This window comes from Brassica napus, chromosome C7 (genome assembly GCF_020379485.1).
Source record: "Brassica napus cultivar Da-Ae chromosome C7, Da-Ae, whole genome shotgun sequence".
Taxonomy (NCBI): Eukaryota; Viridiplantae; Streptophyta; class Magnoliopsida; order Brassicales; family Brassicaceae; genus Brassica; species Brassica napus.
Window position 1 is genome coordinate 29,857,110 of NC_063450.1, and position 15,906 is coordinate 29,873,015.

Consider the following 15,906-nt stretch of genomic DNA (forward strand, 5'->3'; position numbering starts at 1 on the left):
GCATGTAACTACTTATTAAACATGTGGCAGTATTGATCAAAAACAAAAAAAAAGCATGTGACAGTAATATAGACTATGGTTAAACTAGGAAAAATGGGTCTTCATGAGTCTTCCTCGAATGCAAACATTATGTTGATCTAGGGAAATGTCAAGATAACAGCAGACAAGACCCTCGGCCGAGAGTATCTGTTGAAAGCGGAGATAAAATATCCGGTAATAGAGAAATCATTATCAGAGTTGAATCTCGTGGATACACCTTGCAATTTTGTCGTAGTGAAATCGGCGAGCCAAGTTATACATACCGACAAATACATTTTTGATTTGGACATTTCATACAAGGAAATAGTTCAACACCCAGATACGATTCTCTACATTCCTTGAGAGCCGATCATAAACACTTTTGGACAGCCATTTCTTTTACTGTATTCGCCAGTCTCTTGAATACCTTCAAGTTGTGTCCTACTTTTCCCTGCGATCAAGAAAAGTCCTTTCACTTTAATCACATGATGATTACCAAATTTTTTTTTTTTTGTAAATCGATTAGGCTAATATATATACCTCATTCAGTAATGCAAGCCTTTCTATGATAGGTGACAATTTGCCACAGAGATCTGCAACTTCCTGTTGTTGATGAGATTTTGAACCATATGATGATGCCCACTCATTCGAACTACCAGATCTGCGTATGCAAAAAAGGCTTTCAGCATTGACGCACAAGAGCGATTCGTTTGAACATCATATATTTCTATGCATAAACCTAGTCAATAATTGGATTTGCACTTGCAGCCACACAAGATGTAAAAAGAGTGAGTTATTCGCTGCTGTGTTTAAAATGGCGCATGGCGCTCCATGGCGATGAGGTGTGTGCCTTGCGCCTTGCGCCAAGGCGCACCGAGGCGCTCGCCTTGAAGACTAGTTGAAAGTTAACGTTAACTATGTCTTATTGTCTTGTTATGTAACAAGCACGAGTATTGGTGTTATGTAAAGAAGTTATAATAAGAAGAAGAACCTATGAGACTAGAGAAGAGTAGATAATACTCTAACCTTAAGCAAAACACAGTTAGATCTATGTTTTGTTGAGTATTTTTAATGTTTGGTTTTAACTTTTATAAAGAGGAAGTTAGGGTTTTGAGGAGTATTTTTGACGTTTGGTTTTAAGATTGGTTAATTAGTTAGAGTAGGGTTTAGTTTCTACTTGGTTTAGTGCCGGTTAACTTACAGTCTCCAAGGCGCGCCTTTGCATCGCCTTTAAGCCACTGCCTTATGGGCAAAGCGCAACTAGGCGAGCGCCTTGGGGAAACTAGGCTCGCCTCAGGGTTCCATGGCGGTGGAGCCATCGCCACAGTGCGCCTTGCGCCTTGGCGCAAAAGGCGATCGCCCTTTTAAACACAGATTCGCTGTCACAATTTGCGTAGTCTCATCCAGAATCATGACTAAGAGAGCCTTCAGAAAACTAAGATATTTATGGCTGAAGACAAAGTGGCATACCTATCTTGGAGATGGATCAGGATGATATTCAGTACATGCTCTGTGAGTTGTAGTAACAATGTGATTAACTGGTCCCTGCTGCCCACGATTTTGCACATTTCGACCATAGCTATGTATCTCCTGAGGTTAATAACAAGCATTAAGAACATAAATACAGTAGTCAAGCATAGAGTACCTGACAGTCTCTTCAGGTGACATTTACTTTCATCAACTTGTGAAGTTGAACTATTTGCTTAAGCATATTAGGTGTTTAAAATAATATTTACCCACCATCATGATACAAAGAAGTAAGCATTATCTCTACTTAATCAATATATCAAAGATACATACTCTATATATATGACCTACTTCTTCTTGGGCGATTTAGCAAGCAGAAGAAAGAAATTTACTGACCTTTTATGTATGTTGTCTGCTGCTGTGACATATTCTTGGCAATCACACATCTTGATTATTGCATCTACATCTTGTCTTGAGACCTCGTTAATGTCTCTAATCTGCAAATCATACATACAATTCTGAATATATGTAAGTTAAAAAATTGTGAAGAGTAAGAATTAGGATAGTATTAACCTTATGAAGGAGTAAGGACTTTTTCTCTGCTGCTCCCTCGAGGGAATCAGTCACATGCGAAAGAAGAGATGCGAGCAGCATCAACGTTGGTTGCCGTAGTTTAGCGGAGTTATCACAAGAATCATTTGATATCTGTGGCGGCGGGAGTAAGGGGAAAGAGAAGGGGCATTAGCATTTACTTATGTTTTATTTGGTAAAAACAACGGGGTGATGAGAAATGGACAGAACATAGAGAGGGAAATAGCTACAACGGTACCTGTAACCTCAAAGAACTTTTGGTCACTAGAAAATATAAGAAAGAAGTCAAGCTGAATCGCAACTGAGACAATTTGAGCTCTGATCCCTTCTGTCCACCAGAGGAGAAAACAAAAGAGAAACAGAAATATAAGAAACCGAGGACTAGATGACAATAATTTGTGAGGCGCTAATCCATGTACCTGAACTACTTGTCCTTCTCGAGACGGTGTGAAAAGCTTGCTCATCAAATCAAACATCCCTTGAACAACTCCATATTCATCGTTCTCTTCGAAAGGCCAGACCTACAAACACGGAACGTAATTTCTATAAAAGTCAATTTAACTCGCTTGTGGTATTTCGGGGAACCTGCTTGGAGATACAATTATAAAAGATGAGCAAAAACCCTTCAATAAGAAAAAAAATAAGAAAACTGTAAGCACCACAGAGAATTACCTTGCTCAATATTCCTACTGCCAGTATAATTTGCTCCATCAATAAATCATCTGCTTGGGTTACGTCTTCACGAAGAAGTTGGTCAAAAAGCAATTGATGTCCTTTGATAAACTCAATAACTTCACGAACAATTTTATTCCTCCCCTATCAAACGCCCAGATAAAAGGAGAATAAGAAACGTAAATGCAGTTCGCATTTTAAGAGCAGGTCACCCAGAAAAAAATGACTTGTAACTAAATAGCAAAAAAAGACTACGTGTTAATAAGTCCAGATAATAAGGTTCAGCTATCCAGAATAATTAACAAGAACAATACAAACTGTTCTAAACTTTACAAATGCTTCTGATATCCAGTATTAGTTAGATTGTTCTCTATGTCTTGCAAGCATACTGCAATTGGCAAGTGATTGTCCCTGTACAACTTAAATTCTCAAAGACGAGTACCATTTTCTACTTCTACTTGTTAAAGCCTTAAAGGCATCATAGATGTATAACAACTACAATAGAAAAATCAGTAAAAGAAAATAATACTGATTTTAATTTTCAAACAAACTGAACTCGCAATCTGTCATTCAGCGATCATTCTCACATAACTCCTCAACGAACTCACAAAGTCCGAATATGAAAGCTGCATTAGCAATGCAAAAGATAGTAAACAAGTTCTTCCAAAGAAAAGAGGCTGACCTCAACAAATTCAGAGGTCTCAACCAATGAAGTGAGGGCAAACACCAATCTTAGGACAGCAGTAATTATTGTTCGTTGCTTTTGAACATCATATCCTGTGTCAGTCTGAAGCTTCATATTGACCCGCCTCATATTTCCCTGGAATGTACTTTTGGGCTTACAACCAGAGAAATATCGAGGTCACATAAAAAAAGCAGATAACTGTAGGTTTTTACCTTGAAATTGGTAGCTCTACATGAGGCGATATGTTCCAGTGCACCCATGGAGAACAGAACCTGGCCTCCAGACTTTCCGTACTTGTGGCTAATTCTAAGTAGCAATGCAAATTCTGCCTCTAAGGTACATGCTCGCTGTTGTGACTCCAGCAAATGTCTTCCATCCTGGGCCTAATGATATAACAAATACACATGTATGAATGCAAGTCCTAGAAATAAGTATACCCACATAGAGGCATATGAAGATTATATAATCATCAGTGCCTAATCAGTAAATAGAGTATAAAAGACACGAGTAACATAAGGTCTATCTACTTTTCATATGGATCAGAAAGTCAAACCAGCTGCTAATTGGCCACAATATGCATCTTAAAGAAGATTTAACATGCTTGCGATATTATTTGACCAGCTTACATATATGTATACTGTAACCTTGAATTAGGGCATTTTTTACTCAATGCAATTTTATCTATTGGTGCTGATTTTTAAGTCAACTCAAATTAACTAACTACCAGTAGTTACCAAAGTTAAAGCAAAAAAAAAGTTTACATCAATGAGGTTACTATAAATATTTTACAATACATAACATAATCAGTAATTAAGAGGAAAAATACCTGGTGGGAGATATTACTAATGCTGCCAAGGCAAGACCGTATGAAACCTCTGCTCTGAAGCTGACTAAGAAAATATCTCTCGTGATCAATACAAACAAGAGCTTCCAGCACGTAAAGTGAAATCGTTTTTCCAAATTCACTGCCTTGACATGCATCCTTGATTACCTGAAATTCGTATTCTCAATGTGAAAAAGTGCAAATGATTATACGCTTATATCTAATTATAAGAAAGTAACATTTACCAGATCCAAGATGCCCTGAGCTTCTTTCTTTATTATAGCAAAGTTGGCACGAGCAAGGTCAGCCTGCTCCTTGTCAATCTAAAAACACAAGAAAAATCAGCATCGAAACATACATGTCTGAACAAAATACGTCTCGTCTAATCAGTAAACACATACCTTCTGGATATCCAAATCTGCATCATCTTGATCACTAAGCAACAAGAATTGCACGACTGACGTTGGCACCTCCAGAGCAATCATATGCTGGCAATACTGGAAATAGCTCAAGAGCAATGCATATTGGCTGACAGAGAAAGGAAAATGAGTTAGGAACGGGGATAAACTGAATATAGAGCATCTGGGCAGAAAATAACTGCGTGTTGTATTATAACTAAGTTCAAATACAAGAACTAGAGCTTAAAAGCATACCGCCTTCTCAAGGATTCTGATGACTCGTGCCTTAGAATTGCCATAACAAGTTTCAAAAGAAGTGAGTGGCAAGCACCAGTGGATAAATGTTTTACCATCATGACATCTAGACATGTCACTGTGTCAGAACTCAAGGCACCATGAAACAAAAATCTATCATCACGAAGTTTGGCAATGCAGGTAAGGGCGACCTATTAAAACCTAAAGTTAGTACATGGAGAGAACATTTACACAATAGAATAAACTCGAAAGCTAAAACGCACCTGAGTAAGTACAAACGCCATTTTCAATGAACAATCTGGAGAAGCAGAGGCACTTAGAGAGGCGTCAAGTATCCTGCCAACGACCAGAGAAGAAAAAGTCAGGCAATGTTCAAGAAAGCTATACAAACAAATAACCTCTGGCACGGTAGGAACTCACCGATACAAAATTTCAGATCGATTATCCAGAGAAGATATTCTTCTGCAGGCAGATATCTAAAACAAAACAGATAAAGCATAACAAAAAGGATAAATACGTGATATCTTGGAAAATTGGCACATAATCATGCTGATCTGAGATTTTTAGGAAAGCAATCAACCTCAACAATCTGAGACCAGCCAGCTAACATATGAAGTTGGGCGGCTTGCTCCTCAAGGTTTCGATTATACTTCCACCCCCATTTCAACAGCTGTTGAATTGTCTCTCTAACTTCATTAACCTCAGCAACATTTTGAAAACTATCCACTAGGGGAAATCCAGAATGTAGTTTCTAAACATAAATAGAATTAATGAGCACAAAAAAAAAATTTAAGGAGAAATTTATTGGAGAGAAGATCTGGTGTCAACTATCACAAGAACAGACCTGATAGAGTTTGTTACTGAAGGAAGATAGATCAATCAGGCGATCACCACGCTCGGAATAATAGTAGATACTGCCACTTACAGAGGGATCACGGTTCCCAAGTATTTCCTCCACCTGTAATTACACTCCATATTCAGACCAATATACTCAACGCAGACACACAGACATATTCTCAAGCCTTACCAGTGTGTCATACTGTCGGCTAGACACAATTTGAGGAAGCTGCATCGAAGCATCAGGAGATCTAAACTGGAGGATTTCAAGCAACGCCAGTACCTGAACTCAGTTCAAAAAGAGAAACAAAAGTAAGAAAGCTGCTGCCATGAACAACCTCAAACTAGGCAAGAAATGATGACATACACAACTTTCAGAAGTACAGCGAAAGAAAGTGATGTTGTATGGGAAAAGCAGACATAATTTTTTTTAAAATACTATCGTTCAAGGAAAACTAACTATTGGGTGATGCGCATGCTGCTGACTTCAGAAAGTGGAGTCAGTACAGTTATTTGTATCATCCATGGATGGTCTAATAAATATAATGGTAGACTTGACAGATCAGTGCTACACATGTAGCACCAATAAACATACTTACTAATAATCATTCAGGCAAAACATCAGTGAGAGCATCATTATTAGACCCTAGGATAAAACAAGGAAGTTTCGAAACTCGCATAGTTTAAGCATCAAACCATTAGAGACTCTAAACTCACCTTACTTTTACTGATTGAACTAGTTCCAGCATAATCAAGACCATCCTGAAGAGGATATGTAGTGGAAGAATAAAGTTCGTTCCCTGCTTCAGTTACTTCTCGCCCAAAAAGATGAGAAAGTATGCTCTGACACGCCTCTAGGTGATCTGAACTACTTCCAGAACCATTATGCAATGCAATAGCTAGGAGCTTTAACAGCCACGCCCTCTGAGAATGGTAGAGATAGATAAATGAGCAACAATATCAATAACATAAAGGACTCCTTAATTTAAATTATTGATCTGTTCTAGGAACACATTCGGATGATGGATACTATTACTAACGGAAAAAAAGAGATAAAGCGTAGTGCATACAGTATTTTAACCACAGACAGAAACAGAACACATGATAACTTAGCAAAACAGAAATTGCATACAGATGACATAACAAGAAACGAATCTACCTACAGAAATTTTAAGGTGTCACAACAATAAGAAGGAAAGAGTGCATATATGCAGATTATCATTTTCGTTGATGAAAAACTAGCCGAAGATGAAAAGATGAAAAATCACTGGTATGATTATCGATTTGGTAAGAAAAAAAATTTAGACAAGGGATTGGGTGAAAAAAAGAAGAAAACCGCATATAGGCAGTCAATATTTTAGGAAAAAACTATCATATACAAAAATGGTTGATACAAAGAATGAACTGGTCAGATACTATCAAAAAAGTAAGTAGATACCTGATGAAGTGAACTAATACGGAGCGTCTGGCTACCACTTCTTTTTGGAAGGGTAGCAACTCCGATGGTATCGAGATGCTGCAACATTAAGGCGTATAAGAAAGGATGAGTAAACAATAAGTCACTTGTGACTTAGATGGGACAGCCCACCAAGGAAAGAGTGGCACATTTAGGTACAAGGAGAAGATAATCTAGCGTACCCGAAGAAAAAACTGATACTTTTTGCTGCTCAAGAGATCCATGATTGGACCACTAGTTAATGGATCCAAACTCAACTCACACAAAAGCTGCAAAGTGTGAAAGATCGTTAAAAAACAATTGACCAAATAGAACTCGCTTCTTTGAATAGACCAGATAGTCATCATCCTGGATCAGCATGTCTCACCTGAAAGCCACACTCAAAGAGTAAGAAGTTTATGTCAGGGTTTGGAAGTTTTTCCAGCATTTCAAGAATGACCTTCAGACAACTGCAGATTGCCAAAAAAAAAAAAAAATTTGAAGATTATGGTTGGGAAATATACATTACCATACAATGCCAACAAATGACAATCAAACCTGTAGTGGAACTTAGGCTGCAAAACTGTGCCTTCCACGGGGGCGTCCAGGTCAAACTTAAGAAGCAAATGTGTGATATTTGGTGCAGGCCGGTTGATACAATCAACCAGAAGCTACAAATGCAATGGTCATATCGTTGAGATTTTATAAGGTCTACGGATAAATCAATAATAATGAAAGACAGTAAAACCATTAAAACGCGACGAAAACCCATTTAACATCCCTAGACCAAACCATAGTGCACAGAGTATGATATTCTACAAAGTGAACCCATCAATTGATGAAAATAACCTGCATAATAAGGACCCCTAGATCATCGCAGCTGTTCTCGACAACTTCACCCTCTTCAAGTCGTAGCTCAAGGCAGGACGCATAATCCTCAATCAAGGAATTTGCAGCGTTCATTTTAATCAGCATTGGAACGAGTCCAACCAAGCGAGAACTGTTACAAGAGTACGATTAATTAAAACCCATGTACATAGCAAATTAAAACACAAGGACAGATTAATTATACATAGCAAAGGAAATCAATCAACTATTTTTAAAACTAGTGTATCTGAAAGCCTCATAATGGTATATGCCAATGCCATCTGAGAAACAAGTTACATATGACTGAACAGACTACAAATGAAAAGAAGTGGATCTATAAAATTTTGTTATCACCTTAAGATGTTCATCAATTTGATTGATGATCTTTGAATCTGAGGAAGAGAATCATATCTGACATACTCCAGTAAGGCCACAATTTGATTATGATCTTGCGAGAGAATTATATCCAAAGGCTGCAGAAATAACAAAATTAAACATTAAGTTACCTGACCGTCTTGTGCCTTATAACATAAAAACATGGAAAGGGCTGCTGATTGTGCTTCATGAAGAAAGAAAAAAAATGTTCGTTTAAACTATACACGGTTGGGCATTAATTCCACGACTCATCAAGCAATTACCAAATTAACAACAGTGTCCATGTTCATATTTTACACCACGTAACAAAAGAGTGGAGCAGGTTGGAGAAGGAATACTATTTCTTGCTATTAGTCAAGTAGGTTATGATCACAAAGAAAATTGCCTGAACTTTTGTACCCTTCACCTTTGACTTAATGTTAATAACCTTAATTGAATGGTATACGCGAAGATAAATACAACATTGTTAATTAGACAACAGAAAGCTGAACAAGTTTAAGAGAAAAAATAGGCAGACGAGCAAAGTGTGCAAATTCTAGAATACATCTGTATGGATTGGAAGTTGTATAAATTGATGAAATAGCTAAACTTAGTAACAGATGATGTCAACTTCCTACACGGTACCAGATATCTCTGACTCTGTGTTCAGAAGAACCTATGAATACTTTTTGAAAAAAACTACTTTATATATATAACTGCATTTCCACTACATATTGAGTTCGAGAAATTAGAAGAAACACAAAGTAAAGCTTTGATGCATCACAAGAACAACAAGGTACCTGGTACAGCGGACGCCAGACATCAGAAACAAGCAAATCCTTGTCAAAGACAAGTAATAAGATTTCCAAAGAGAGTTGCACAGCCTTTTCCAAGATCTTCCCGTAAGTTTTACTCATTCGCTCGCTCATGATGGAATTGACCCCAACCTGAAGGACACTCATAAGGTTCCTATACAGTGTTTTCCCACTCATGAAATCCTGAGAGAAAAAAAAAAAGTTCAACCAATTATATATATCATATATAACATGTCTGCTTGAGATAAGGATTGAGTTTCCACTGTAAAAACAAAAAGCAAGAAAATTTTAGTTACTACTTTTAGTAATTCTATAACTGGTAGCTGCGTTTGTAGTGAAGATGTTTCAGCTGACACCAAAAACTGAGAATGCTCAGTAAATCCATCAAGATCCTCCTCCTGAATATCATACATGCTTAAGATCCTGAAATGAAATGCAGAAAATGTTAATCCACCTCAACATGCATATACACATTTAAAACATGTCCTTATTTCTGCTAAAAGAAAAAAAAAACGATATTCTGGCAGAGCAAGAAAAAGGAAAACATCAAAAATAAAAGTACAAGTTTACATGTGAAAATGTTGAAGGCACGCCACAACCAATTGCCACTTCTCACAAGGATCTGAGTATGCCCTTTGAGGAAAGGGGGCGAATACATGATCATAAACAAATCTGAAGATGCCAATAAATCTACAAAAAAACATGTATATAAGAAACGTCAGCCCCAAAATTCCTATGACTATGATTCACGTAGAGATGCGACAATCTAAGGCTACTACCTACGACCACGATCAGTCACATCTTTCTCTCCGGCAATCAGAGCGTTAATAAGATTAAGGAACGATATTGTTGAAGGATATTGTTCTCTCCTTGCTTCAATTTCATTTAACTCGAACTGCATATCATAGACCTGCATAAAAAAAAAAATCTTATTTAGTTTCAAAATAAGCTAAAGATTCACTCCAGCTGGAATAACAAAAAGATGCACCAAACAACACATGCCATACTAACTTTACCTACAACGAACATAGAACAACGAGTTATGTGAGTACTCAGGAAAAAAAGCATCACATGAAACTCTTTCATACTTAGAATATTATGAAATTGTTGAGGAATAAGACAAATATCAATATTGTGACAAACAGCTACTTTACATGGCAAAATAAATAATCTTTTGCGAGATGACAAACCCTCTTTGATGCGTAAGTAAATAAAAAACATAAAATCAATGCAGTAATAAAAATCAAAACAACTACAAAAGAAATAAAATTGAGATGTATATTAATAATATTCCCTATGAAGCCAAGCACTTACCTGAGAAGATTGGTCAGTCTTTCCAACCGGTGATCCCACGACAACCGGCAGATCATACTGCTCAAGAAAAGCCCAGATAGAGTCCCTCATTTCTGGAAATACATGAACAAAAGTAGCAATAGTCTTCCTAAGAGCACCCTGCAGAAAATACAGTAACCATAAACGCAAGTTAGATATGTACTGATGCCAGAGGCTTTTACAGTCAAAGCGTAAGGAGAAGGATCTCCAGCATGCCACTGACCTTCAGATATGGAGGAACGTTTTCGTAACCAAGAAGCTTAAAAAATGGTTCGATATCAGGAAACCAATTTTTCCTCTCAGTAGGATTACCATTCTCAACAACCTGCAGAATATGAAAGACACACTTACTGACCAAATAAAAAAATATATGCAGTGTAAAAGTCAGTTCACAGAAGAGAAAACATTTGCAAGGAGGTTTAAACAACATATTGCCCAATCCCTCCCAGATGAGGAAGCATTTGCAAGTATGTTCAAACATAAGTTTCAGAGATGAAAAGGATCCACTTGAAGAGAGAAAGCACGTATGTAAGCAATTAGAACCGAATCGCAGTTAAGCCATGTTTCTTAGGAGACGCCTTAGTTATCATTTTTTTACAAAAAGGTTATTAAATTTAGATTGAAAGTAGAGCCAGAATATATTTAAACAACGTTATATAACCTTTTGAAGTACATTCAGATATGCAACAAGTGCTTTTGCATCGCCCTCCAGGAAGTCTGGCATCACCGTTCCAGAAGTTTGAAGAGACTGCTTGAACTTATCATCGTAAATTCCTATGCAATCAAACAAAGTGGCCCATCCTATACTGCGAAATGCTGTACCCTTGAGCAACTCATAGACCTTAGAAGCACCTTCTTGAGTGGAAGCCTGGACAGAGTAAAGATGGCAGTAAGGAAACTTAATGAATAACGGAGTAAATGGGGTCTCACAAAAAAACAATATAAAGACTTCTCATACCAAGGTACGCAGCATTTCCAAGAATGCCACAAGAGTTTTGAAATTTGTGTGATCCTCTCCGGCAAAATTTACAAAAGTCCACAAGACATCATTCCCGTAGAGTAGCTCCGGTTCTTTCTGCAAGAGCTAGTAATATCAAGACTCGAAAGAAGACATATGGTATGAAAAATGAAATATGATCCAATCGGTTTGGGTTTCGAATACTCATTATTATGCTACGAGAGACAAAAATAGCTTCAACACATATCAACAGTACATATATCAAACATTTTCTCGAGAAACAATAACAAGACAAAGAAAATAATAACTGCTCGACTGGCTAGTGGTTCTTTACCTGATATATGTTGCTTACAAACTCCATAAGGGAAATAAAGGGCAGTGGCCTGTCAGCCTCTTCAGTCTGCATACTGCCGTCAAGTGAATCACTAATTCGGTAAGAATTAAGAACACTCATAGCCATGTCCTTGGATTCCTTCACCTGAAATATAATAATGATCAGGCTAGACGCAGGGAATAAACATGCAGATGGCATATATTAAACTTATCAGACACTATCAGATCAGAAAATATCCAGGTGTAGCCGTAAAATTTTGATTTTTCTATGCCACTAATCTCAAAAGTGATCAAGCAGAAATCATCAGAGATTGTGACTAATGCATCAAAAAGTTACTTTCTCATTCGAAAAGCATATACCACCAAGTTTTGTCATACTTAACACACCATGAACCTAGGGATAAAAATTCACCAAGCTTTACTTTATTGAGTTGCAGCGTTCAAACTTTGATCACCAACAGATAATCAATACTACACAAATGCTAGGTAAAGATACTGAACAAACCTTGTCTCTTGCAATCGGGTGAGATAAAAAACAAGAGGTTAACTTGTGTAGATACGCATTATATACGTATATCATGTCCTCCTCATCATTCTGCGTGTAGCAACCACCAAAATGTCAGTAATTGATAGACCCACATAAGGGAGTCAAAGATAAAAATCTGTAACAAGGCGTAAATTTGAGAGTCACTAATTAAGCAAGATGCACGAATAAATAAAACATCCAAGAGGAACCCACCGAACACCAATATAATGAAACCATATTCTCAAGTAGAGATCTATATCACAACTTTTCTTCAATAAAAGCTCAGGAATTCAAATATGTCATCTACTAGCTGGAAATAAAAGTAACTCTTCACAGTTAATGTTCGTCAAATGATATCAAGTCGCAGAGAATCCAACAGGCGCCCAGCATTTGACAGACATTAACTGAGTACGAAGAATTCCTGGCAATGATGTCTAAAATTTAAGTACCTGGTAGGCTGCAGTTTGAAGAACATTATCCAGCAAAAACTGAAACACATTTTTTGAAAAGATGGACTCCAGGCAGGAGCATATGTACCCCATATCAGTTGTTGACGCAGCAGAAATTGTATCCATTCCAGATATTCCATCATATATCAACATTAAATGCACAGCCCATGCAAGCCTTATGCCACCAATGAAGCCATCAGCAATGAGGTCACTGCCAGAAGCCATGACCTGAAGTGTGTTTTTATGTGTCAGTTTTCAGTGACACGGACAGGCCGCGACAGAAAATGCATCAACTCGACTTACAATATTCTGAAATTCTGTCCTAAACGAAGCATCTTGAGATATCATAGATGACTTATCCGATAGTGCACTGATGGCATCTGATATGAAGGTAATGATGAGAGAAAACAGAAGACTAAAATTGATCTGCAACGAAGAAATTAATCATGTCACGTAATACAAAAATATATATATAATAAGCAGCAAATGAAGCGAAAGTCATAAAAGCTCCCATGTCATGGAGAGGATTAGCATGAACCTGATAGTTTATGGTGTCATTTCCTTGAGTTAATTGAGCTGCATTGTCTTTTAAAACATTGTATATGTCCTTCACATCTTTTGGACCTGCGAAGAACAAATTCCTTTGAAGCATCACAATGAAATTGCAAATATCCTCAGAGCAAAAACAGAAAAAATAACAGCAGTGCTTTAGTACTATCGGTTAACCATTTTAATATCCATAGAACAAAACAAGAGTCAAAATATAGCATATGTATCAAACACCATAAATCACATACGATACTCAACTTCAATCAAGCATGCAGGCACATTCAGTGCATGCCAACAGACATAGCATAAGTGAAAACACAATATATTCATAGCACATTGCGTAACGACCTAACTAGTCTGGCACATAACTTTCCTAGCAAAACCTATATAATAACTTATCGGTAGTTTTACTTGCTACGGTATACAATAGAAGTTACGAAAAGCAGCACTTAATTACTTAAGCAAGTGGCACGCTTCGGACAAAAGCTTTATTAAAAAATAGTCAAGCTTACCAGGTCTATCAACCAAAATCGAAAGAACAAGGCAATGTCCGAGGATCAGTCTTTCCCTATGAACAACAGCTCTTCGTTCAACAAGAGCACCTCTCGAATCAATAAGGTATTGTTCACATAAGGGCCCACCCAAGCCAGAAGGTTCCTCTCGATTGAGTTCCTAACAACAAAAATTTGCTATCGTGAAAATCATAACATAATGATGGCTAAAATAAAATGCCGCAAGATCTTATAAAAGCATCTTTTGCTTAAAAGGTTCAGCTATAAAGATAATTGATTTAGGAGACAGTCATTAACTGTCTGAGTTTAAAATGAAATCTTTCGCTAGGTATAAACTCTATCATCCGAAGCCAATGTCCATCAGAATATACAAAAGATGACGCTTGAACTCATGTTGGTCTTAATGCAAAGAAAGATGTTAATAACAAGTGTTACACAAAATGGAATCGCAACTCTCATTTGAATTTAACGCTAATATAGAGTCACCCAAAACAAATTTCAAAGATGAGGCTCACATAGGGTGTAAAAGTACCCAAGCGTCTTGAACTAAGAAGCTTGTGTGGTCGACAATTTTAAGAGTATCATAAAACATTAACCAAACGATTCAAAAAAAGAAGAGGGAAAACAGCATGAACGTATGAGGATGTATCCCAAAAGAACCAAAGTGGTAATTAATTACCTTTATAAGAGCAATTAACCGTTGTCTGAGCCCGGCTTTAATCAGATCTTCTAACAGGCCCTGAATGTCAGCTATAAGATCAGGCTCAACCCCGTGGTCCATAACAACTGCCTGTTCAACAAGAAAAAGGGTAACGTGTGGGTGATGCAAAGAAGAATACAAAGGAAAAAAAAAATAGGTAGAAATATAACATGAGTGCCAGCTATACCCTCAGGAGTGTGTAGAGCGTTGATGTAAGATCTCTTCTCCCTGTGTACCATAGTCCAATTGCAAGGCGTTGAATCTCAAGCGGATCCCGTCCCATCAAGCCCCACTACGCATAGGATAAAATATAAGAGCATATCCAAAAAATTAGCTCAGCTAAGAGGTGAGAGTGAAAGGGGATCGACCTCTTGGTTTGCAGATACAAGCAGACGAACAGAATCTATCTCATTGAGGTGAAGCTCATCACTCAGTTTCAAGCTCTGCAATCAGTTACAGTACCGTTAGATCTAATAGAACATAGAGGAATCATCTAACACAAAAGCAGCAGCTAAGATAAATCGAGAGAGGAACTTTGCTTTATAATCAGTGACCACTGAGAAGGAAGCAGCAACACTTACAATCGCAACATCTTGGTCATCCAACGATATCGGTAACGAATCAGGAAGTCGAATCTCTCGGGACTGAACTTGCGCTCTATCGGACGCCTTCGGAGGCTGAAACCGAAAAGAGAAAAAAAAGAAGAGATTCAGAGCACAAGAGAAATCAGGAAAAATTGAAATCGAAAGATCCCGAATCGAGTTACCGGGAAAGAGAGGAGGTTCTGGAAAGAGGAGAAGGAGTTGCGAATGGCATGAGTGAGTTCGATTCGCTGCGTTGGGCTTGTCCCGGACGTTCCGAGCAGCGAAGACTGTACGATGGCCGCTAACTCTTTCGGCGACACCATTTCAGGTAGCAGACGAGAGAAACTAGCCGCGGAATAACTAACGAACAAAACCCCGAACAGAAACCCTAACACCAGAGAGAGAGCGAGCTTTAAAGCGCCTCTAGACCTTTTTAAGATTTTGACGCGCTGCCCTCTTTTTTTTACGGACTCATGAGCATTTGATAACGGTGTTAAATACATAAATACAATAAATTTATAAATTTATAAATTTATTCTTTTTTCCTCTTTAATCTGTTCAGAAGGATCTCTCTAATAGTTTGCATCTGATCACATACTGTTGCGGACAGAGAAATAGAGATCTGTTTTTTCTGGCCGATGGAGGGGCTTCCACAGCCACCATCGGTCCGGCGTTGTGTTTCTTTGTCCATTTTGGATTCTTTATTCGGTTTGATGTGCTTGATTTTGAGAAGTAGGGAGTGTATT

General features: G+C 37.7%; 1 protein-coding gene across 2 annotated transcripts; it reads right to left on the bottom strand.

The window, feature by feature from the left end:
* Positions 1-207: 207 nt before the first annotated feature.
* Positions 208-15,628, bottom strand: LOC106358405 (nuclear pore complex protein NUP205). 2 transcript variants are annotated; one of them, XM_048762528.1, is made up of 45 exons: positions 15,343-15,628; positions 15,158-15,253; positions 14,945-15,019; positions 14,764-14,868; positions 14,556-14,666; positions 13,877-14,036; positions 13,354-13,439; positions 13,119-13,241; positions 12,816-13,043; positions 12,346-12,435; positions 11,842-11,985; positions 11,508-11,624; positions 11,211-11,417; positions 10,773-10,874; positions 10,532-10,669; positions 9,997-10,127; positions 9,788-9,907; positions 9,517-9,640; positions 9,203-9,400; positions 8,403-8,521; positions 8,031-8,181; positions 7,740-7,852; positions 7,570-7,651; positions 7,385-7,471; positions 7,185-7,262; positions 6,464-6,670; positions 5,937-6,029; positions 5,754-5,867; positions 5,490-5,660; positions 5,330-5,385; positions 5,173-5,245; positions 4,910-5,100; positions 4,658-4,784; positions 4,502-4,579; positions 4,260-4,424; positions 3,646-3,816; positions 3,431-3,568; positions 2,749-2,892; positions 2,496-2,597; positions 2,315-2,401; positions 2,059-2,190; positions 1,882-1,982; positions 1,489-1,608; positions 559-679; positions 208-469 (listed from the first exon to the last, which is right to left on the bottom strand). In XM_048762528.1, exons 1-45 carry the CDS (start codon positions 15,481-15,483, stop codon positions 389-391), a joined length of 5,598 nt encoding a protein of 1,865 aa, XP_048618485.1. In that variant the 5' UTR covers positions 15,484-15,628; the 3' UTR covers positions 208-388. The 2 variants fall into 2 exon arrangements, with proteins under 2 accessions (XP_048618485.1, XP_048618484.1); XM_048762527.1 differs by having other exon boundaries at positions 2,315-2,404.
* Positions 15,629-15,906: the final 278 nt, after the last annotated feature.